The sequence below is a fragment of the Stegodyphus dumicola genome, chromosome 5, assembly GCF_044657685.1.
Source record: "Stegodyphus dumicola isolate Sdum_Otavi_A_Nest chromosome 5, ASM4465768v1".
Classification (NCBI taxonomy): Eukaryota; Metazoa; Arthropoda; class Arachnida; order Araneae; family Eresidae; genus Stegodyphus; species Stegodyphus dumicola.
In genome coordinates, this window is record NC_140772.1 from 157,723,435 (window position 1) to 157,747,020 (window position 23,586).

The window sequence follows — 23,586 nt, forward strand, 5'->3', positions numbered from 1 at the left end:
GATTGAAACTGAGCACCACCACCAAGATAAAAGTGGCCAGCACTAGCAGACACCAATGCACTTTGTTTTGACTCTAATTTAAAATGCTGTGTAAATTTAGCACACCACCCCACGACAATGACTATCAACTTTTAGATAAATGACAAGCAACACCCTTCATGGTCACTGTCATGCCTCGTGCTCGTTCAAAACACGAGGTGGGTTATCAGCTGACACTTGCTCACTGCCCCCCACTTCTACTTCCCCCTCATCTTTACTCCTTACTAACGGTGTAGTACGAGCTATTTCCCTTTCACCTTCGACCTTGTGACTGGCTTTTTCTGTCGATTCCTTTCCGTCCAAGTTACTCGATACCTGACCAACTCCCAATACTAGTTTTTCTTCCTTATTTTCTCCCCAATAAATATCTCCTTGTTCCCTGAGAAGTCTAAAATCTCGAGGTGTCACCAGCGCTTCCTCGTTCAAATTATGCACTACTGCTGCATGAACATTTACATAAGGCTGTACCTCCTCTTCTCCTGACCAGATACTGATAGGTACTGTAACTAATTGGGCTTCTACCTGGGGTCCTAGGGCGGGTTGTCACCATATCTTCCCTCCAGACTCCAAATATTTCTGTGGAACTACCGATTTCCGGATTACAGTAACTTCTGCCCCGCTATCAATCACTCCTTTGAATTTAGCGTTACCTATCTGCAGCTCTATCCTAGGTAATTCTCCACTTGTCCTAGTTAACGGAATTTCTTCTGCATAGTTAGCTAACTTCAACCCTACGCATATTTTATTTAATCCCTTTGCTTCCTCATCCGTATCCTCTTTTTCGCTTCCTCTCTTGGGTTTCGCTATCAGGTTTATCGCTGGACAAAAACGCTTTATGTGTCCTTCACCCTGACACTGAAAACATTTTAGAACTTTCTTATTTGCCTGCATCATTCCTTGAGGTTCTAAAGTTTTTACCCCTTTGTACTTCTCCTTATCAACCCTGTAATCAGAACTGAAATTTCCCTTACTCTTATTTGGTCATCCTAATTTCTCCCCTTGTCTTATCGGTTCCTGTTTTGGTCCCACTTTATTTACTTCCTGAGCACTCGTATTGTAATTTCTAGGCATTGCTGCAACGTAATTATCCAAATCATTTGCCAGCTCTGACGGAGATAACCAGTTTTCTACCTCTTTTAACAGTATATGCGCCTTAACATTTGTGGGTAATTGATCTTTTACTTGATCGACAATCAATAGTTCTCTTAATTTATCAAAAGTCTTAACTTTTCTGGATTCTAAGTAGAAATCAAGTGCTGCCTCAACCCTCGCTATGTGCTGAGTATACGTTTCTTCATATCTTTTTACACATTTTTCTAAATTCTTTTTATGTTGCAATGGGGTAATCTGGAATTCTTTTAATACTGTATTAATCTTAATATAATTATCCAAATCCCTTTCACCCAGAGTTGAAATCAAACTTTTAACTTTAGTTTTTAAACTCTGCAAAATAATTTTCCCCTTATGTTTTTCAGGAATTTTATAGAGATTAAACATCATTTCCGCATGATGGAAAAAGAATGGCCATTTCTCAGCTTCAGATGGCGGGTCAATCAGAACTTCTTTCATTATTTTTAAATGTTTCAAGAAATCATTTCCCTTGCCCTCAGCATCTGAAACTTCTTCATCCTCTGAGCCCGATTTACTTCCTCCTTTATCTATTTTCCTACTCTGAATTTCTAGTTCCTTAATTTTTATCTCATGTTCTCTCTCTAATTGTCTTTCCCGAAATTCCATCTCTTTTAATCGGTCTTTAGCCGCATCTGCCTCTAACTTACACTTTTCTAACTGCAGCTCCATTTCCTTTAACTTAATTTGAGCCTGCATGTTCTTAATAATTTCATCAGATTCTTCTGACACCCTATTTCTCCTTTTAGGACCCATATTAACATCTGCTATTTCGTTTTACAGCTTTACACATACAACACATAAATAACAGTTGATTTTACAGGCAAACATACATATTTCACTACTACTGAATACTACCATTATTCATTTAGCAAACATTATCATTAGTGAACACAATTCTGAATACCTTTCTCATATTAAACTATTAACATATATTTCACCATATATTGTTAACACATAAATACCAAAAATTATATTAGCTTTTGAATTAGTACAAAAAAATAGTTCTGAATACTTTGGCCTTACGCTGTAATACTTTACATATTCCGGAAATGAAACAAACATATTTACTTATTGTTCTCAAATCATTAAACTAATTAATTTTTAATCAACCTATTAACTTTAATGATTAAAACATTTTGTCAAAATACGGCAACAACAAAAATAGATAATCATTTCTACCTTAATTATTAACATGAGCACACAATTAAATGTTTCGAAATTACTGCTGACATATTTTTGAACTATTTTAACATTCATTTAGCCTACATTATCTCCTTAATAACAAAATTATCATAATTTCTTATTTGCATATAAAATATACTTCCTAAGTGTCTACTGGCTTTAACGCCTGGCATTCTCATCATGTTATTAACCAACATTAACACAATTTTAATTTTCTCCGTTACTATAGTAATTATAGGTAGGGAGCTCTCTTCATTTATATATTGTGCTTCCCAAGAAATTAAGAGGGACTTACCTTTGATCCCGATAGTAGAAAATGACGAGTTGTGCTCCATCCTGTACAATTTTCTCATCGCACTGCATAACACTTCGCTTAATATCACCACGGTAATACTGATGATCACTTTTACCATACACTGTTTTCACCACACTGCACGAACATTTCAATTAATAATATCACCACGGTAATACTGATGATCACTTTTAAAACACACTGTTTTCACCACACTGTGCGAACATTTCAATTAATAATATCACCACGGTAATACTGATGATCACTTTTACCACACACTGTTTTCACCACACTGCACGAACATTTCAATTAATAATATCACCACATGGTAATACTGATGATCGCTTTTACCACACCTTGGCTAATAACTTTTCACACGACGCGGTTTCGTACACCCTTTCGTTTATTTGCACGTGTAGGCTTACTTGTGCCCTTTCCGTCTATCCTGACCATCTTTTGTCATCTTCCTTGCTTTCGTGAATTATTTCCTTCATTTAAACCACGTTCACTCAAATAACTTTTTATGATCTTATTCCCTTTGTATTTTTGGCGATTGCCTTTTTCCCACTATCCTACCGGCTGCGCCATTTTTCATGCCTCGTGCTCGTTCAAAACACGAAGTGGGTTCTTCTGGTGAATTTACCATAATGGGAAAATAACACTTGTCCGCTTTGACATTTTTTCCACTAATTTATTACACATACTGCACTATTGATACACCATACAACGAATACACTGTAAAAACAAACTATATACAATATATATATACAAGGCGTGCAAAAGAAATTAAAACATGTTTCAGTTCTCTATATTCTCACACGGCATGCTGGCCGGTCCAACTCCAAGTGCCCACTAGTCCAGTCTTTTTTCCCCCCAACCAGCCTGCCTCGACCGGTTTTTCCGGGGTAGGTCACTTCCGTTCTTCGTCTTTCATCAGGGGAAGGAACTTCACACTCACTTACTGTTTAATTTTGTTTAAATAATCAACCTAAATTATGCAATTTTAAACACAAACAAATGTCCAATTGATAGATAATTTTAATTAGCTCTAGCCATATTTTCAATGTTATACATTCATGATGCTGAATTATTTGGATTAAATCCTCCTGATTCCTGTACATTTTAAAATTTATAAATTTAATGAAATTATATTTATTGTTTTTAATAAGAAGTTATTTCTCATTTTATTCATTCACTTATTTGTTCATTTTAAAATTTTGAAGGGGGGATACCACTCATATACATTATTTTGTGAAATAATTGGATTTATCAACCATAAGTAATCTGTACAGGCTGATTAAATCTATTTTTAGAATCACAGTTCTTTATATACATATTAAATAGCTTGTGATAGATACTTGTGATGCATAATTTGCAATATGCAATAATTTCATACATTAAATTTGAACTATAAATGAGAGAACATGTTTTACTTTTCAATACTTTTTTTCTTTGGATAACTCAAACTTGGATGTCTTTTCTGCCACTGAACATGGAAAGCTCATTGTTTATTACACTATACAATAAATTAGTTTGTAAATAATATTTTATATTTAAATATTCCTAAGAATATAGATTAAAAAATAAAGCTGAATAATTTCAAATACCTTTTTTTGTTTTCAGAGTTCGTCTCCATAATGTGGAGAAAATGCCATCTGTCCAATCATTTGTTGCAACATCCAAGCGACCAAACATTTGTGAAGCTGTTATTGCTTTAGGATTCATTCTCATTTCTTTATGTATATCACCTCGTTCAGTCATAGCTCTCATAAGGACTCTAATGCAACAAGTCTTACCAGCTCCACTTGGTCCCAGTGCCATCATGCCATGCCGAACCATTTGAGTTTCATATAGCTATTGAAAAACAAATAATAAATGTTAAGCAGAGATCAAACCATAACCTATCACTACTGGGTAAAATAACCTATCACTACTATCCCAACACTATCACTATCATAACCTATCACTACTGGGTAAGTGACAATACAGACCAATTACAACATACAAGAATTTGTTACCAATAATTATATATGCACCATAATCACACATAATGGCCAGCTATTTTGTTGATCAGTTATAGTGCTTCCAGTTATAGTTTAAGGAATACTGCCTCTTATTTTCAATAAAGTTAATATTTTCCTAGAATTACAATTAAAAAAAATTGTTCTTTGAATCCTTGAAAGCTGGTTCTATTAAATGTTTGTGTGGTTTAAGCTACGCATCTGCGAGTGCAGACAAACTTTTACATCGTTTAACTTATCATTATGAAATTTTCAACACTTAATGTTTATACAACAACAATCATTTTAAGTCAACAATCATTAAAACATGAGTATAGCATGTACCACACACTTATGACCGTAGCTTAAATTTAACAAATTACTTACACTTTAATTTTGCTATGCTTTTTACATCGTTTAACATAAAATACTACAATTTTTACATCAACATCTGTTAATTGACATCTGTTAATTATTTAGAAAACTACGAATCACATACTATACTTAGTATTATGCTTGTCACACGTTATGTTTATAGTGTTACAATTGAAGAACGAACGGTTATAATTATTTGAAACTGCATTTTTTCCTGTGAAATACTGTTATTATTTTTATTTTTTGAATAATTATTTTTCGTTTGTGACACAATTTTCTGTATAAATTGTTTATTTTTGAATATTTTTTTACTACAATCCTAACCAACATCTGTTTTAATTTTAGAAGTAAGATATCTCTCTTTGTTTATTCCTTTAATAGAGCTGTCAGGTGTACCCGCACCTAAACTCCAATTGAAACTAAATGTACCGGTTATGCTTAGGCGAAACACAGATGCACCTCGACTGTGTAATGGAACGAGGCTTCAGATCATACAATTAGGGCAGAATATAATCGATGCCACTATTTTAACAGGTGTAGGAAAGGGGGAAAGTGTTATAATACCTCGAATCCCAATAATCACCATTGACCTACCATCAGAGTCGTAGCTAGGGTTTTCAGCGCCCAGGGACAACTGAAGATTTTGCGCCGCCTACTGCTTGTCAAGGATGGAAAACATTTAATTCTAAAATGTCATAACATCAGTTTGGCGCCCCTTGGATTCTGCACTCAGGGACAGATGTCCCCTCTTGTCCCCCCTCTAGCTACACCCCTGCTTACAGTTTCACTTTAAAAGACTGCAGTTTCCAATCAAACTTAGTTTTGCTGTTACTATTAACAAAGCTCAAGGACAAACATTACAGGTAGCAGGGGTGCATTTGGAAAAGTCGTGCTTTTCCTATGGTCAACTTTATGTTGCCTGTTCGCGTTTATCCAAAGCCAGGAATTTATATGTATTAGCGCCAAATGGAAAAACATATACAGTACAAAGTCCGTAATCTGGACTCATCGGGACATCAGCGATTCCGGATTAGGGTTTTTTTCCGGATTATAGATCATCAATTTAAATCTGGTAAGATGGCATGTAAAAATTATACAATTAAAAATATGAAACCATAAATTATAAAATAAAGAGCAAATATAATCAATCTAAAGGGTATCAAAAGTTACAAAAAAAAAAAAAGCTTAATATTTATTTGTTTACTTTATTAAACATTTCTTTATATGTAAGTTGTTTAAGTTGCTTCGTTTTTTTGTGCTAATACTTTCTCTTTAATTCTATAAACAGACATAATTTTTTTGTCCAGTTACAAAGTTCCACTGTTCAAGTCCTGTAATTGCTGTGTTGAGAATACCGACTAACTTGCCAATCGAAATTTTTTCATTTTCAAAAACCTCTCTGTCACTTCCTTCACTATCGGAAGCGGTATTTTCTGGATCTAGAAACATACTACAGATTTCTCCATCCATTAATTGATTGATGATTAGGGCATTGTCGTCACAATGAAAAACTTCTGTTATATCATCTTCATTTGTTACCGCTTCTCCACATTTCTTTACAAAATCCAATAACTGGAAAATTTCACCTTTAGTTTGCGATGTCTCAATCATGCAATCTGAACATTAACTGAATTGCCTTAGAATCAGTAAAAATAATTTTAGCTTAGCTTATACATCCGTTATACATTAAACGCGCATGCATAAAAAGCATACAAAAAAAAAGTTTGTGGCTTTGAGGTTTGGATTATAGATCATTCCGGATAATGGACGTCCGGATTATGGACTTTGTACTGTCATAAAGTATACAGAAGCATCCTAGAATAATACTCTTATTTATGCTCTTCTGAAAAAGAATTAATGTTTCTAATGTTTTGTTAATACTTTAAATTTTTTGAAATCTTGGTAATGAAAATTATTTATTTCTGTAGTGAGATGTCTTAATAAAGCATATTTTTCAGTTTTTTGAATTATATTTTACTTTAGAATTTTTTAGTAACCCCCCCCAAAAAAAACACATAAGATTGCAATGTTTAATATATCCAAATCGGATTATGAATTTCTTTTTATCTCAATGAAGAAGGGCAGTATTTACTGAAATTTTACATGGAGTGTATTTTTAACTTAAAAAATAAGTAATAGTAACTAAAATTCTATCCTGATTATTCTGGTCAGGCAATAAGAAAAAAAATCAAATTATTTTATTTTCAATAGTCTTTGAAACTTATTTAAGGACATCAACACGAGCAAAGCCGCAGGTAAAAGCTAATGTTGCATAAACTTAAATTACAGTATATGCAAATTCAGATAACCACTGATTTTTTAAAAAGGTATGTTTCAGAGTATAATGTGACTATTGCAAATACTAAGTTCATACTTGAATGACTTTAAGGTTCCATGGTGGATGATTAATCAAATTGGCTTCCTTCACTTGATGAGCAATAGCAACTTGTAAATCTTCATATTCCACTGGTTCTTGGGTAATTCCAGGGAAAAGATCATTAATAAGGCTTACAAATAATGGTTCATCTTCATCTACCTAAAGGAAATACACAAAAATTTGAAACATACAATGTTATTATGAAAATAGCTTTACATATCTTGGCATTCACTTATTCAAAATTTTTAATTCCCAAAATTCTTTATTCATTGGACATGAAGAAAGTACACCCTGTTTATAAAAGCAGATAAAAGTTTAACATGTGATTTTTTATATGAAATTAAATTAATTGAATAAATAATGCAATAGCAATATATTATTTAACTTACCAGTTTAGAGACATTCATAGAGCTGAGAACACTCATTACAATAGATGATTCACTTTCTTCTGGTCTAGATCTTTTCTGAGCTCCAAGAGTTCGTAACACTGAGAGGATATTTCTGAGGCCAAAATCATAATGCACCTGCATAGTATATGACAATCTGCTTTATTTCACACCAAAAGCTTAATGGATTTAAAAAGATAGTTCCTCTTTCATAAAAATAATTGATTCCTGCAACTTTTCCACACATTCAGTGTTACTAATACTTTAATTATATCTTATTCATGCATGTATATAACTATTTAAACTTTATTTAAGATTTAAATTTTGACACATAATAACTTTTACATTTTTTAATTTAATGTAAATAGCAGATGGAATATTTATTTAAAAATAATATTGTTACAAATGTACAGGTGCAGTATGCTAGCTTCCCCGCAAAGCAGGTTTACGGTTGCCAGAAAATGGCAAAGGAAGGCAGGGCAAGAATTCGGCCATTTGGCAACAAAATTGGCAATATGCCATGGACGGATGGAGAAACTTCTGGAAAGAATTCTTACCGGTTTAGCCCAAAACGTTCTCGAACACAAGCCAAAAGCTATATAAACCCTGCTGGTACAAGGAGAATTAGTGCCTTGTCTAGAGAGTTGATAGTCAGTCATTGGGAGAGTGTCTCACAGTCTAGTGCCAAGTTGGTCGTCGAGTGCATCGAGAGAGTCTTTAAGTGTATTGCGAGTTAGTGTATCATCGAGTTTTGTCTTAGAGTGTGCTGAGTAGAGGAGAGCTGTACTCTTTTGTATTGTCGAGTGCATTGCGAGTTGCAGCGTGGAGAGTCTCGAGAGTATGTGGAGTTTTGAGAATGATCAAGAAGAGTTGGGAGCTGTACACTGGTGCTTTGTTGTGAAGCTTTCTTCAGTGTTATAGCCTGATTGCCTGAAGGCTGTGTTACTGATTGTTACAGCATGTCCTTAGTAGTTCTTCAAAGACAGTAAACGTGATTTTGGAGCTGTCCTGATTATTTTTGGCTCAATAAAGTGTGTTTCGATACTTCATCAAGTGTTGTCATTATTCACTCCAAATCTAAGAACCCCATACAAATGTGAAGGAAGAAAATAACATAACAATATTTAATATGCAAAACAAGAAATTTGTAATTTCTATCCTTACATTTAGTTTTTATAACGTTTGTGAAATTTTGTTGCTTGATTTGTGATGCATAGTTATTTAGTGAATCAATTGATATTCACAACTTTTGTAATAGAAAATTATTGTTAGTTAAAGATGATGATATTCATTTTTCAAATATGTAAATGTGTAAATCAATTTTCAAACTTGGTAGTTGATTGCATATATATATGCCCACATATGTAAGTATACTTGAATTCATGAGTGTATTGATATTATGAGTGTGCGGTTATGACAAAACTGTCACTTAAATGGAGTACTCCTTGAAAAAAAATTGGTATCTAGGAATTGGATCCAGAACTATCATGCCAACAGACAGCACTATGACTTCTCTCAAAGCCATATGCAGAGCATCCCAAAGCAATATATATATATATATATATTATCAACACATTTATCGTTACATTGATGATATCATAGCCTTTAACAACCATAACAAAATAGAAGCAGCTAATATCTACCCAACTAACTTAAAGCTAAATAAAACAAATACGGTGCAAAATAATGTAGTATACCTTGACCTTAATATCATTGATTACAATTTTATTAAAGTCTACGACAAGAGGAGAGAATTCACTTTTTCTACACTAAAGTTAACCAACTGGAATTCTAATATTTCCAAAAGAATCATCATTAACACCATTTTTTCACAGCTTCTTAGAATAAAAAGGATCTGTAATACTACAGAACACTTACAAGAAGAAATACTTTACTTCGTCACGATTTTGAAAAATAACCAAATTCCTCAGAAAATAATTAAAAATACTTTAAAAAATGCTGGCATTAGCCTTACCAATTTTTAGATAATTTGTTTTCGATAATAAAATTTTTTGCTTAAAGCCTACCGGAAGGCAAATGATGGATGGCTAATTCAGATTATCTAACGTAAAAATTGTATAAATGTACAGTTAATTCTTCTACATACATTTTCATTCCTCCAAAGATTTTGGCACTTTACTTTAATACTATTATGTAATAGTTTTAAATTATTTAGAAGGCCAAACTCTGCTTTTATTAACAAATCGGGCCTTTTCATTTTTCATAGTAGCTTGACAGCCCTCTAGCTTGAAGAATGACAACTTTTATTAACAAATGATTTTTTCCAATTTACACTTCCTTTTGAGGCCAAAAATAAGTAATTTTAGCTGAATTAGCCATTTTCACTTACTTTTAACAGTTTTGTTCTTCTTACAACTTGACTGACGCCATTTTGAGTTCTTTCCGTGTCTTTTCTCATCTGTCACACCCTTCTGTAAAAAAAAAAGGGGGGGACAAGAATTCCCGCCAACCTACAATCTCAGCCCATTGGCCTCTTCAGATTTTATAGCTTTGCACGACGACGTCACTATGCGATAAGGAAGGTTGGCTTAGGCACGAAGGGATTTTGCGCCCTTTTCCAAAAAAATTTTCGAAAGCTGAGGACGGAACCTCTCAGGTCAGTTTTTTCGTTTCTTTGTCTAGGTTTTTGGTCTTAATAAGACCCTGCGACGTTTATTCATTTACTTACAAAATTGATTACATTTTATTTGTTTACAGCACCATTCTTCTAATAAAAGTTACATATTCTTTAAGGTTTAAAGGACCAGCCCGTACGTTGTTGTGATTTTTGACTAATAGCAGACCGCTATTTATTTTATTTTATTAATTTTCTACTTTGATTTTGATTTTTATTTTACATTGCTCGGAATTACAATAGCTTTTGACACCTTAATGTGTATTTCAGCGGACGCGTCGGGGAAAAGGAACAGAGCAGTGGAGCAACAAAAAAGGATTTATTCCAAAAACATTTTTTCGGAAATACTAATGTTCTTTTATAAAAAATTTTTTCGCATTAAACAAGAGCTTCAATGGTCTGTTTCGGCGAAACGCGTAATGGTATTTAACCTAGTTCGTAAAACAGTTTTTTTCCGTTGAAAAGCCAACTGAGAGTACAAGTGGGTTAATTTACCATTTTTCCGCTATTTAATTATTGTTTATTGTATATTGTATTGATGCATTTTGTGTCTTCTTTTTATTTTTTAATTTTAGTTTTTTATGTATAGGCATTTTATATGTTGGCATTTTATAATCTATGTTTTTTGTACCTTCCTTATATATATATATTTTTTCCATCGATCTACTTTTCATGTGAGTTAACTTTTCACATTTCACAACAGTCAGATTAATTAATTTTTTTCGTGCATTATCAAGTCTTCCAGCACTAAATTTGCCAGTTTTATCGCGTGTTTACAGTTTTTTCCAGTTTTTCCAGACAAATTTCTTATTATTTATGTAGTACCGTGTTACAATATTTCTGGAGCTACAGCTCCTGGTAACTTTTTAGCAAGTTCGCTGTAATATTTCTACCTACTACTACTATATATATATATATATATATATTTTAAATAATATTAATATTTTTGCAAAAACGGAAGTATTAATATTTTGATGTCATATATCTTGAAATAATAAATGTTACAAATGACCACCACTGTCAGCAATACATTATCTTTAATGCTGTAAAGATTAACAAACAGTGGATACAATTTACAAAAGAAGGGTAGCAAAGGTAGTACTACCAATTGCGTGTCTCATGTCATCCAGTATTTATGGTTGTATAGAATATGCAGTGTTCCTTAGAGGTCCATATCACAGCTCCACTGTAATCTAAGCCCATTCCTGTTTTCTTTATGCTGCATTATCTTTTCTTGATATTACACAAAACTTCTTCTCCTGAAACATATCTCATAATCTTGTAATGGCTACATCTGATGGTAGCAGAATATAAACTCTGTTCTCCATCGTCTTTGCACCTCATACATATTTTAAGTTTTTCACTGATACTTCAAAGTCCCCTTACATTTCTCTTAGGGGGGAAGAAACATGCTTAACTCTGCTCTTTCACGCACAATAATGCATGCCACCCGATAAATTGTGATGAAATAAAAACAAAACATTGGGAAACACTCAACATATATAACAACCTAAAAGTCCACACAGAGTTATCTTTTGGAGTTACTCTGCTATTAGTATTCAAATAATGTAAACATTATTTTGGGATACTCTGCATATTGATTAAGCTATTGATCATTCCTTCTATACTTACATTTTAGAAGACAAAACGCTCATATAAGTTTTAAATTTTAATTATAATTCGGAATTAAAATTCTTTAACAATTACCAAACACAAAAAATAAACTATAAAGCAAATGCAAATACATACTCTGAAGTTCAACAGCTCAGTTTAATGCAGATGGTTGCAAAGTAATCAATGCAGATTCAATGATTGAAATTTGAAGCTTATATTCCTAATACAATAGATTTCCCTTACTATTCTCATACTGTTATTACGTAGAACATGTAAGAAACTAATGCTTAATTTAAAGTATAGATTAAATTCAACTGATTTATAAAGTTAATTTTGATAAAAATGAAATTCACCTTTATTTGAAGTGATGCTAAGTCAAGGGCAAATGTTAGGATAGGATGAGGTAAAATGGGTCACGTTAATAATTAATTCAATGTAAATAAAAATACAATTGATTTTATTAAAATAAAATTTGTAATAATACTTCTCAGTTTGATGGCAAAAATTTTTAATTCCTAAAAAGTTACAGTCATGAATATGGCAATATAAAGAGAACATATTACACACTTAGAATGTTCCTGTAGAAATCCCATGGTTTGCTAATTTCTGAAAGTAACGTATATTTTAACAAACAACAGTGCAAGTATTTTCTCAGAAAAGAAGCTTGGTACATCAACTAAAGGCAATCAGGAAAGAAAAATGTTGAGATTTTCATTTTTTATTTCAATTTTTGTTTGATGGGATAAAATGGGTCATGGTTAGGCTTAGCTGATTTCACTTTATAATATTGCAATTAATTTAGTTTTATTTAATGTAAACAATGCTGTTAATTGCTTCAAATTTTAATTCAATTAGCAGTGTAAGAAATTTAACATGCCTCTTATCAGACTATTATTTTAAATATTTGATTAATTATTAGTTTAATCTTTCTTACAAATTAACCTTTAATCCTCTTCAATTTCTGGCTGATAAACAATAAGGTTGTTTTATAGGTAATTAAGTTTTATTTTATTTAATATTTTATTTTATTACATCCAAGTATCAGCATGTAATGGTATTATACACATTTTTTTTTGTTTTGTTTTGTTAATTAGGAAACATGCCCAGAAACTATATGAAAAAGAGAACTGTGAGCCACAAGTCACATTTTCAATTAAAAGCTATAAAGAATCGTAAAATGAGATTTGCGCAGCTCTAAAACAATACTGTATATCTTTCAAAACTCTCAGAAGGTGGATATTTAAAACTCCTACTCATAAGAGCTCTGGACAGAGTACAATCCTCACCAAAGATGAGGAACATTGTATTGTGGTTGCTTTGAAATTTCTTGCAGTATGTGGTTTCCCATTTGATAGGCAAGATGTTATAAATATGGCTCATGAATACATGAAATCTAGTTGTAACCTTAAACATATTAATCTCAAACTTGGCATAGAATGGTTAAGAGGTTTTAAAAAAAGATGGAGCAATGAGCTCACAAAGTGAAAAATGGAACTTTTGACAAAATCAAGAGCATCAGCTTTGTCTACAGATATTGTTAATAGCTTTTTTACATCATACATCGAATTGATATATAGAAGTAACTTAAACAAATACTTATCCTGGAAGAATTTTTAATCAAGATGAAGTTGGTCTGTATAGAGACCCCAAAGTATTTGTCTCAAAGAAGAGTAGAAATGCTTATTTCACTTCTTCTGATGCACGAAAAGCTATGTACCCATTGTTATTTTGCATTTCTTCAAGTGAAACTTATATGCTGCCTTTCACAGTGTACAAATAAGCACATTTATATGATTCCGGGATCATAGGTGGTCTACAGGGTGCTATTTATAGATGTTGTGCATCTGGTTGTTTAGAAGACAAATTTTTTAATCATGGAAATGGAACACTTTGTATGATTTGTAACATAACATTAAAAAAAAAAAAAAAAAAAACATTATTCACATTCTTGATGGTCACGGCAGCCATCTGAATTACATGACAGGGAAGATGGCGCTTGACAATCAAGTTATGATTTTATGTCTTCTCCCTAATACAACCCATGTATTGCAATCACTTGATGTGCGAGTTTTTGCTCCAGCAAAAAAATCCTGGAGTCTGATTTTAAAGCAGTGGCTTCTAGAAACATGGTTGCAAAATGCTTCTAAACTGTTTTCTCTCATCTTCTAAAACTTTACAAAGGTGCATTCATTTTTCTTCCTAACATGAAAGACATGGAACATAGGGTTGTGTTGAGTGAAAGAGCCATTGAAGAATTGGATGTATCATTTACTTCTTTGAATGCAATAGTAAGAGAGCTGACAACTATTATTTCAGATTCTGATGCAGCACTTCCTTCCTGTTCAAATAAACAAAACACTATTCAAGCTCCATTTAATTAATTATCATCACCATTCAAAGATCTGAAATCTGCTATACTGACAACCTTTTCACCTGCACAAACAAGTGCCACTAAAGCTGGGATAGATAATTCTAAAAAAGAAAGAAAAAGAGTACAACGTACAGTTGAGGAAGTCCTAACAGAACCCAAAGTAACACAGCACCTTCACATAGGGTAACATTAAAAAAAAATAATTGGAACAGACTAATAAGAAAAAGATTATCTTTGGAGCACAGGCTAAGTAAAAGGAGGAAAGGAAAATGAAATAAATAATAAAATAAAAGGAAAATGTCTATAAAAACATTCATTGGTCAAATCACACATATTGATGGTTAGGACATACACGTGATGTATGTAACCAAATCCACAATAAGGGATTTTTATGTTTTCCTGGAAGACAGGATATCGATATTGTCGAAAAGAATGATGTTATAGAAGTTTACGAGAGCCAGTTTTCAATATCCGTGAACAATAGCATTTTAAAATTTGAAAATTATGTTTAGCAAAATATGTTGTACTTATGCATTTTAATGTTTTCATAATAAATAGGCCTATCTATATTCTTCATTAGCCTCATTTATGCATTATGACCCACTTTACCCCATCCTGGGAAAAATGGGTAAAAATATTTTAAGCTGAATTTTATTAATTTATAATTAAAAAATGCTTGATAAAATTACATCATGTTCAGAAAGAATGTAATTTTAAGGTGCAATAGGAAAAAAAAAGGGAAAAATCTATGTCTTTATTGCTATCAAAATTTCAAATGTGAGTATAGCTCAAAAATGGTCCATTTTACCCCACCTTACCCTGATCCACAAAACCACTCTCCAAGCCCACTTTAGGGGCCACCAGCAGCTGAGTAAAGGTAAAGACGCTGAACACTGGTAGTTCAGTCCGAGGTTTGAAACCCACGAACGGGCTGGCTGCATGGGCGCTTTCATGGTTTTCCCCATGTGTTATGTGTATACGAGCCAGTTTCCCTTAGAAAGTCCTCCACGAAGGCATCCCTCCCATTAGGCAGATAGCCCTCGTGTGCTTTGCCATAATTGAATAATCCTAATCCATGCCCACTGTAAATTCAAACCCACTATCCAAGCCCATACAAGAGTTTTAATCCCACTATCCATTGATAATGTATAAATCCTGTTTTAATCATTATGATGGGGGGAGGGGGGAAGCAGAAGTTTGATTTTTAAATCTATTAAAACTGCAGTACATCACTTCGATCTTATCTATTAACAGTTCGTTGCAATGAAAATGAATTCTACAAATGCAGCATCACATGATATTAAATAATGTGATACAGATAAGTTCATTTATACATGGCGAGTCTGAACACTACTGTAAATACTAAGGTTTCTATAAAATGGTTTATGAACATACCACATAAAATAAAGGGAGGTTACTAAGCAACTGTATGTAAATTCAAGGCAATTCATTATTAAGGTGATACTGAGTTGAACACAGTTTGAACTGACTGCAAATTTGATCTGCTAAAATGATAAATATGCAAACAAATTATTTGGAAGTACTACATAAGACAAATGAAGGGCTAATCAGAATTTTAAACAACTGTAAGTAAGTTCAAGACATTTTATTAAAGATTATTGATACTTTAAATATCAAGCATCCTAAATTTTGAAAATGACTTTTTAAATAAACATTAACTTTTCATTCTAATTAAGATGAATTTATAAGACAGTTTAATATTGAAAGGGCAGCTGTGATGCTGAATTACTAATATAATAGCAAATATGCACGCATTTTGAATACAATTTTTACATTCTGAAGTTATTTACTGAAATTTTTTGCTTAACCTACAACACTTTTCCATTTTGAATATTTTATCAACCCTTCTCACATTAATAGTTCCTCCCAAAAGAAAATTTTCAAAATAAATGAATGTTGTTAAGAGTGTTTTTCTACATGGTATTTTACTTTTTATTACAAAATGCAAGAAATACTCTAATCAAACTAGGACATTAATTATTCTCTTTATCAGAATTTGACTACAGTAATACAATAAAAATATGTAAAAATATTTTGTAATAAACATAAAGTTATTGAAAAAAAAATAACAAACCTGTTTAGTTAACTGCTCTTCACAAAGTTTGTACAATACAAAAAATTTTCTAGCTAGAACACTGTTTTCTTGAAATCCACAACTAGCTAGCTTCACTCGCATGATTATCTACAAAATTCAAATTATTTAAGCATGAAAATACACAAATAAAAACCCTAAGATAAGTGTAAGAAGTTTTTTAATTTTCTTCATTGCATGATTTTAAATAATGAGATAGTTTCTGCATCATTTCCAGTTTTTTTAGAACTCGTAATTAATTTTCATATAAAAATATATAATTTTTAATTATATATTATTAGAGAAGAGAAATTAATAATTTTTTAGTTTTATAATGACAGTCTCAAAATAAAAGTGTGCAAAGACTTACAATTTTATCAGAAATTTCATTTATTGCAGTTTATTATTATGATTATTATCATTATCATTATTTACACAGACTTTGCAATATATACCTGTCTATCAGGAACCATCATGGCAACACTTCGAAACATTACTTTTAAATTTTCTGGAAGTTCTTGCCTTCCAGCATATCCAGGATTCTATAGAAAAGAATAAATTCAAAAATTAAAATACTTCATAACTTTTTGAGGAAAAAGATGGGAGAAGACATAAATAAAATATCCATTTATTTTTCTGATATTTCTTTTTGCAAAGCAAGTAACTGTAAATTGATTCAAAATTAATGATCCTTTTTAAATAAAAAGGAAATATATGAAGCAAAAATACCATAGTAATGAAAAGTCCAAATTCTGGATTTAATCCAAGAGTATCCCCATCTGAGAAAATAAATTCATCTTTTTTTTCCTTTCTGGCAGATAAAACAATATGAATTTGCTGAGCAGCTACTGATAGCACTGGTAGTTCAATCCTATTGAATTCATCAAAGCAGCCCCAAGAGCCTGACTGAGCAAGGCCTAAAATCAAAACCATAAGCTGCATAATTTAAATTCAAAATAGCAAACTTAGGTTAATAACTAATATTCAATATTTGATATGTAATAAACTGGTAATTTAACATCAGTAGAATCAACCTTTATTTACTTTTGAAAAAAATAAGTTCAAAAATTATTTTAAAAAACTTCACGTACTGTTAAAAAAATTTTTAAGGCTATGTCACTGTGCTTTAAAAACATTTTTTACATAAAAATAATATTTAACATTAACAAAATAAATCTTCATATTTTACATATTTAGTTTTTCAAATAATCAGAGATTTTAGACAGCCAATCGGTGATTTTCGATTACTGCCAAGTGACAGTTTCACTTGGTAGTAATCTAGAAGTTGTTATAATAAATCATAACAACTTCTAGATTTATTAAACCAAATCATTACTAGATTTTTATAAATTAAAAAAAAAAAATTCTAGCTTATTCTTAACTACATTTTTTAACATCTTTAAAATTTAAAAAATAGAATGCTTTTTTTTAATATAGGTATGTATGATAATATATATAATTCTTTATGACAACGCTGATGAAATGGGACAGCTTCTGTCCTAATAGGTGCCAATCCAAATTAAGTGCCGCCCTGCCGATTGATCAATTCACAATGTTGCGACCTCACAGAGCAAGGGCAGACAAGACGGTACCAGTACGGTCCCTGCCGAGCCTTACTCTGTCCCGAGAGCCCTCAAACCTTCTGTGAAGTCTGTTATGCCACCGTGGTTGCGATTGCCTAGGTACAGATACTAACCAGTACTTCCCAGGCATTCGCCTGAGTCAACCTCCGAGGAGGATTTCTTAATGACAGTAGTTCTCTATCCATGGTACATGATAAAATTTCTGAAAGGATGTCACAAAAACTCAAAATTGCTGCATGTAGTTAACGAAGTCGCCGCCCAGATGGTATAGTGGTTAGCAAATCCGACTGCACTAACGAAGCGCCTGGGCTCGGATCCGGCAGAAGGCACGGTTGTAACTGTCCGTCTCTTCATTGGAGGTCACAGTGGCTGCCTATTGGGTGCCTTCACAATAAAAATGGCCACCTCTTCCGGCTTTAGGAGTGGCCAATGTTGAAGAATAAAGTGCCTGCCCTTGGGGGGGGTAAAAAGTTAACAAAGTCTCTAAATTGGTAATATGATCACTGAATAATTTTTGTAAATTTTAAGAAAATATTTTAACTGTAAATTTAGATTAAGAAAACACCGTGAAACTAATAAAGCATTCTGAAGTAGGTATTAAGCATTTTGAATTAATAAAGAATTACCTCAAAATTTCTTTTTACTTAAAAAAAAATTAAAACTTTTGAAAATCTGCACATTAATTATTCATATTTTAATGCTACAAATAGACTCATCAATGTGTAATTATTTAAAACATTAAATTTGAGCAGTTAAGAGTACTGAAGACATGCTTCTTCCTTCTTGACTATTTGACTGCAAAAACTAAATAATTTTTTTTTTTTTTTTAAATCTGAAAGTTTTCAGACGTCTCTTTTGGAGTAATATAAAATCTGAAAGTTTTCAGATTTTTTTAACGTTTTGTGTGTTACCTTTATTTACTGAATATCAGGCTCTTTGCGCATAAACCACATAAAATTCAATTCAGCAGAAATATCACAAAATATTTAAAAACAGCATATCTTAAGAAAATTATATAAAAAGCATAAAATGATAAGGCTTAACAATTTTATGATAGGGCAGAATGGAGAAGAAAAGAAGTAATTACTTCCACTGATCATTCCAGCTTTACCTTTTCCTTAATAGATGCAACAAAGAATTAGTTTTATTTATGTTTCCTACTACTATAACATAATATGTCACAGTACATTTAATTTGTTAGGTCAAGAAGGCACCTTTAAAACATTACCTCATTTTGTGATGTCTTTCTTGAATAACCTTTGTTCATTCTCTTACCAGCTATCAAAAGCACTACACAATAATATTGAAAACTGAATTCTTAACTATATCAATATTTGCCATAAATTTACTTAGTTTTATTTTGATGTTATTTCATACACTTTTAAATCAGAAAACAGATTTAAAGCAAAAGTTATAATTTACAGCAAAATTTTATCAGATATTTTAGATGCAATAAAATTATATTTAAAAATATAAACATATCATATTTGCTACTATTTAATTATTGGAAATACTACTAATGCTATCTCCAAAATTATTATTTTTTTTAATTACTCAAATTCGGCGCAAAGCATTTCAGATAAAATAGATACAACTGACTCTCTATTTTTATAACAGTATGATACACTAAACATACTAACTGAATGTGCTGCATTTATATTTCGAGGGCATAAAATTAAAAAAAAAAAAAAAAAAATAACATACTTAAACTAATAGATAATGTAATTCGCAAAGGTAGCAATAAAAATTAAATTATCTTTGCAGACACCAAGCAAACAAACAAAAATTTATTTTTTAAAAAAAATTAACCTTTATAGATACGGCCAAGTCCTCGGAAATCCATCTGGTCAGAACAATTAAAAACTACTACATATTTTCCAAGTGCTTTTCCCATATCTTTAGTCGTTTCAGTTTTACCTGTTCCAGCTGGACCTGCTGGGGCACCTCCCATGCTCATACCTAAGGCTTGAGCTAAAGTAATATAACACCTATGCAAAATAAAAAAAGAATAGAGATATTAAATTCATATTTTTTAGAATTTAAAGATAAGGTCTTTGATAGTTGTACAAAAACAGAGAGGAGAAACGTATGCAACTTTAAATTAGCAATTTAGTTTCTAAAAATAATTTTAAAATAACATTCCTAAATAAAATATAAAGTGTGCAACAAAGAATTTATTTATATTTCATACAAATATATCATAACATGTCTTGATACATTTTAAATAATAAGCTCTTTTGTAACATATACTTTTAAATTAAACTTATGAACGATATTTAGAAATGACAGATAACTATCAGCAAAACAAGTAAAAGGATAAATTTTCTGAACTTCATTTGTTAGTTTAAATAACCTGAAAAACACTACATTACTTAATGGAAACTCAAGGGGCTCTCATACAAAATAACTGACATTTTGGCAAATACTACTTCAGTTTTCCTAATAGTTTCGAATATTTTTGCCATAATTATACACAGTTAAAATATTTTTGCCATAATTATACACAGTTAAAATATTTTTGCCATAATTTTACACAGTTAAAATATTTTGGCATTTACTTTAACATACGGAAAATCAGATTTTTTTTTTTTTACCAATTTTAGATAAAAATTACTAAAGCAATGATTTTTGTTTTAAATGGAAAACACGTACATGTTTTGTTATCAATTTAGTAGCAAAACTTTATAAAAAAATTAGATATATAATTGTTCTTGTGCAATTAGGTAAATTATAATGTAAATAAAAAGCTTATTTAATTTAATGGGATACAACATCAATTTTTTTAACAATAGAAGCTAAAGTAAAAAAAATTACTAACATAACATATTTCTGTATAAATTACAGGGTGTTTATAAATTTCCGGACCCATTTTGATGTTTAATAACTCATAAAATAATGAAGATATAAACAAACTTATGGCATTTATTGATGGAATAACTTATATATGTATTCTCCTTTTCAGGTTTGAATATCTTTACTTTTGTAAATATCGTCTGCGCGTGTGGTTAATTTCAGATAATTTCATTTTCCTGTCTAAATATCTGTACTTTTCTAAATATCGTCTGCTTATTAATTGCATTTTTCTCTCTTTTGTTTTTGGCAACTATTGCATTGTTATGGACTTTTTTCTTTGGGAATTTGTAAAGGACAATGTTTAGAGGAGGAGAGTGTCAAACATTGATGACCTAAAAGCCAGAATTGAAACCGCAATACCCTCTATGGATGCCGACATGCTTGCCGGTACCTGGTGTGAAATGGAATATCCACTTGATATTCTCCTTGCGACGAAGGGGGCACACCCCTTCAGTTCATTGACAAGGGTCATGAAACTTTGAGTCTATCTAACCATTTATGTTATTAATTTTAATCTATCTTTATTATTTTATGCGTTATTAAACATCAAAATGGGTCCGGGACTTTATAAACACCCTGTATTAGTTAAAAGTAATAATTCTGAACTGCATAAAAAAAATTCTATACCTCATATATATAAATTTGGGATACATTTATAATTTGCCCTGAATGTTTTTGTGCCTTTTTACATGTAATATTTGACTTAATGGAAAGAAGTAACAGTCAGACATCTATCCCTTCAATTTCAAATTTATATTCAGTTTGCAGCTGAGTGCTAGTTACTATTTTAAATTTAATACATGGAATGATTATTGAATGGATCCAGTGAATTTTTTTCTTATAATAAGCATAATAAATTATAATCCAACACATGTTTTGATGCTCAGTTGATAATTACACTTTTTCATACTATTTGATTTTAATTCAATATTTTTTCCCAACATAAGTTTGTAAACAATTACGTTGTTATACTAATATATTTATGATAATTTGAGCTTCTACACTAATCAGATGTTACATTAGTTAGCTCTTGCATTTATTTTTTAATTAACTCACTATAAATATTTCCATTTTGTTAGTTTAGTAACTGGAATTCAGTATCATAAATAATAAATCTTAAAACTGACAATATACATCAGCTGTCCTCCTGCATAAGAATACCCTCACAGAATAACATAGAATATTACATTTGCTCAATAAAACAGAATTTCTATGTAACATAGTGACATAGAAAAATTTTTTACCATTCATAACATCCAGATTCATAGATTTACACTTATCAATCAAAGTTTAAATGATGATGATGAGCAAAGACAATGATGATTAATATATTTTAAAACCACATTATTTTAAAAAACTAAATATACGCTCTTCAAAAAAGTTTACAAAACTGATTTTAAGTTAGAAAAGTTACAGAAAAAACTTCTTTCTCAGCAGAATAAACAAATGATATAAAATCACAATCTATAATCCATATTAAGCGAAAAATGGATGTCAAAGTTCTTTTTAATGGAAAAATTTTCTAAATGTATTCAATGCTATCTAAAACAGGGGCAGGGGGGATGGATTTTATTTAACACTGACTTCTCTTTCCTAGAATGCACCAAATTTAAGATTATTTTAAATAGCTTTGTCTGTTATATGCTGATAATCAATGTATTTTATGATTTTAAGTAAATTAAAGCTCTTATCCCACAGATACTCATAATAACTTTTATTTATGAGTATTTCCTTCCTCTTTTCTGCATGCATTCGTGGTGTAACCGTAAAACACTTGGCAAGTATTCAAGAAGTCGAGGTTCGAGTCCCGGTGAGGGCATTATACATTTTTCACATCTTCTGCTGCAAAATATACCAGTGGCGCCCAAACTGAAAGGTGGTGGATGATAATTTTTCACCAGCAGGATTTGGCAATTGGGTCCCCTTATCCCTAGTTGCTCTTTAAAAGGTCGCATATGATTGGAGAGGTCCAGGTTCGAGCCCTGGTGAGGGCATTATTCTCTTTCATGTCTCCTGCGTCAAAATAACTTAATGACTCTACAACTTTCAAGGTTGGCAGTTTGTCAAACAACATACATGATGAACACAATAATGCTGTAACTTAATATGATGCAAAATATAGAAGCATCTAAATAAAGTAAAATTAAGAGTTTGAAAAAGCAATATGCTACCTGTCAGTTAAAGGAGTAATAACTAAACGATCAGTGCAACCTAAAAATTCATTTTGGTAGATAAAGTCAACATCAGTAATTTTCACAAGACACATATTTTCATCCAAATAATAATAAAATCGGGCTTGTTTGAGCCATTCAAAATCTGTAGGTGTTTTAATTTTCATTCGAACCTGAGAAAAAAAATCAACATGAAAAAATTCCAAAATTTGATAAAAATTTTGCTAACTAGATAAAAAATGAAGAAATATTCTTTGAAATATAATTATTGTTGGACTTCAGTTAGAACCTGCTTTAAATTTGTTAATAAATAAATTCAAGAGAGCTATAAATTAACTTTGAGTAAAATGAACTTTTTTATACCTTTTTTATTAGTTCACTAATTCAAAATATGAAACAGGAAATAAAACTGAGAAAAATTATGAGGCTGTTTTATAATAACTAAACATTCCTTGGTTTAAACTTTATATTAGAAAGAAGACATC

At 31.3% G+C, this 23,586-nt stretch overlaps 1 protein-coding gene across 1 annotated transcript in view; it reads right to left on the reverse strand.

Annotated features, from left to right (window-relative positions):
- Positions 1–23,586, reverse strand: part of LOC118184242 (dynein axonemal heavy chain 8-like) — a 442,084-nt gene that overhangs the window by 169,883 nt on the left and 248,615 nt on the right. The window contains exons 39-46 of the mRNA XM_085817842.1: positions 23,102–23,274; positions 19,887–20,065; positions 17,224–17,411; positions 16,950–17,036; positions 16,498–16,605; positions 7,786–7,920; positions 7,394–7,555; positions 4,252–4,498 (exon numbers count right to left, since the gene is read on the reverse strand). Of these exons, the coding sequence (XP_085673968.1) occupies positions 4,252–4,498; positions 7,394–7,555; positions 7,786–7,920; positions 16,498–16,605; positions 16,950–17,036; positions 17,224–17,411; positions 19,887–20,065; positions 23,102–23,274 (1,279 nt within the window). The remainder of the gene's footprint in view (positions 1–4,251; positions 4,499–7,393; positions 7,556–7,785; positions 7,921–16,497; positions 16,606–16,949; positions 17,037–17,223; positions 17,412–19,886; positions 20,066–23,101; positions 23,275–23,586) is intronic.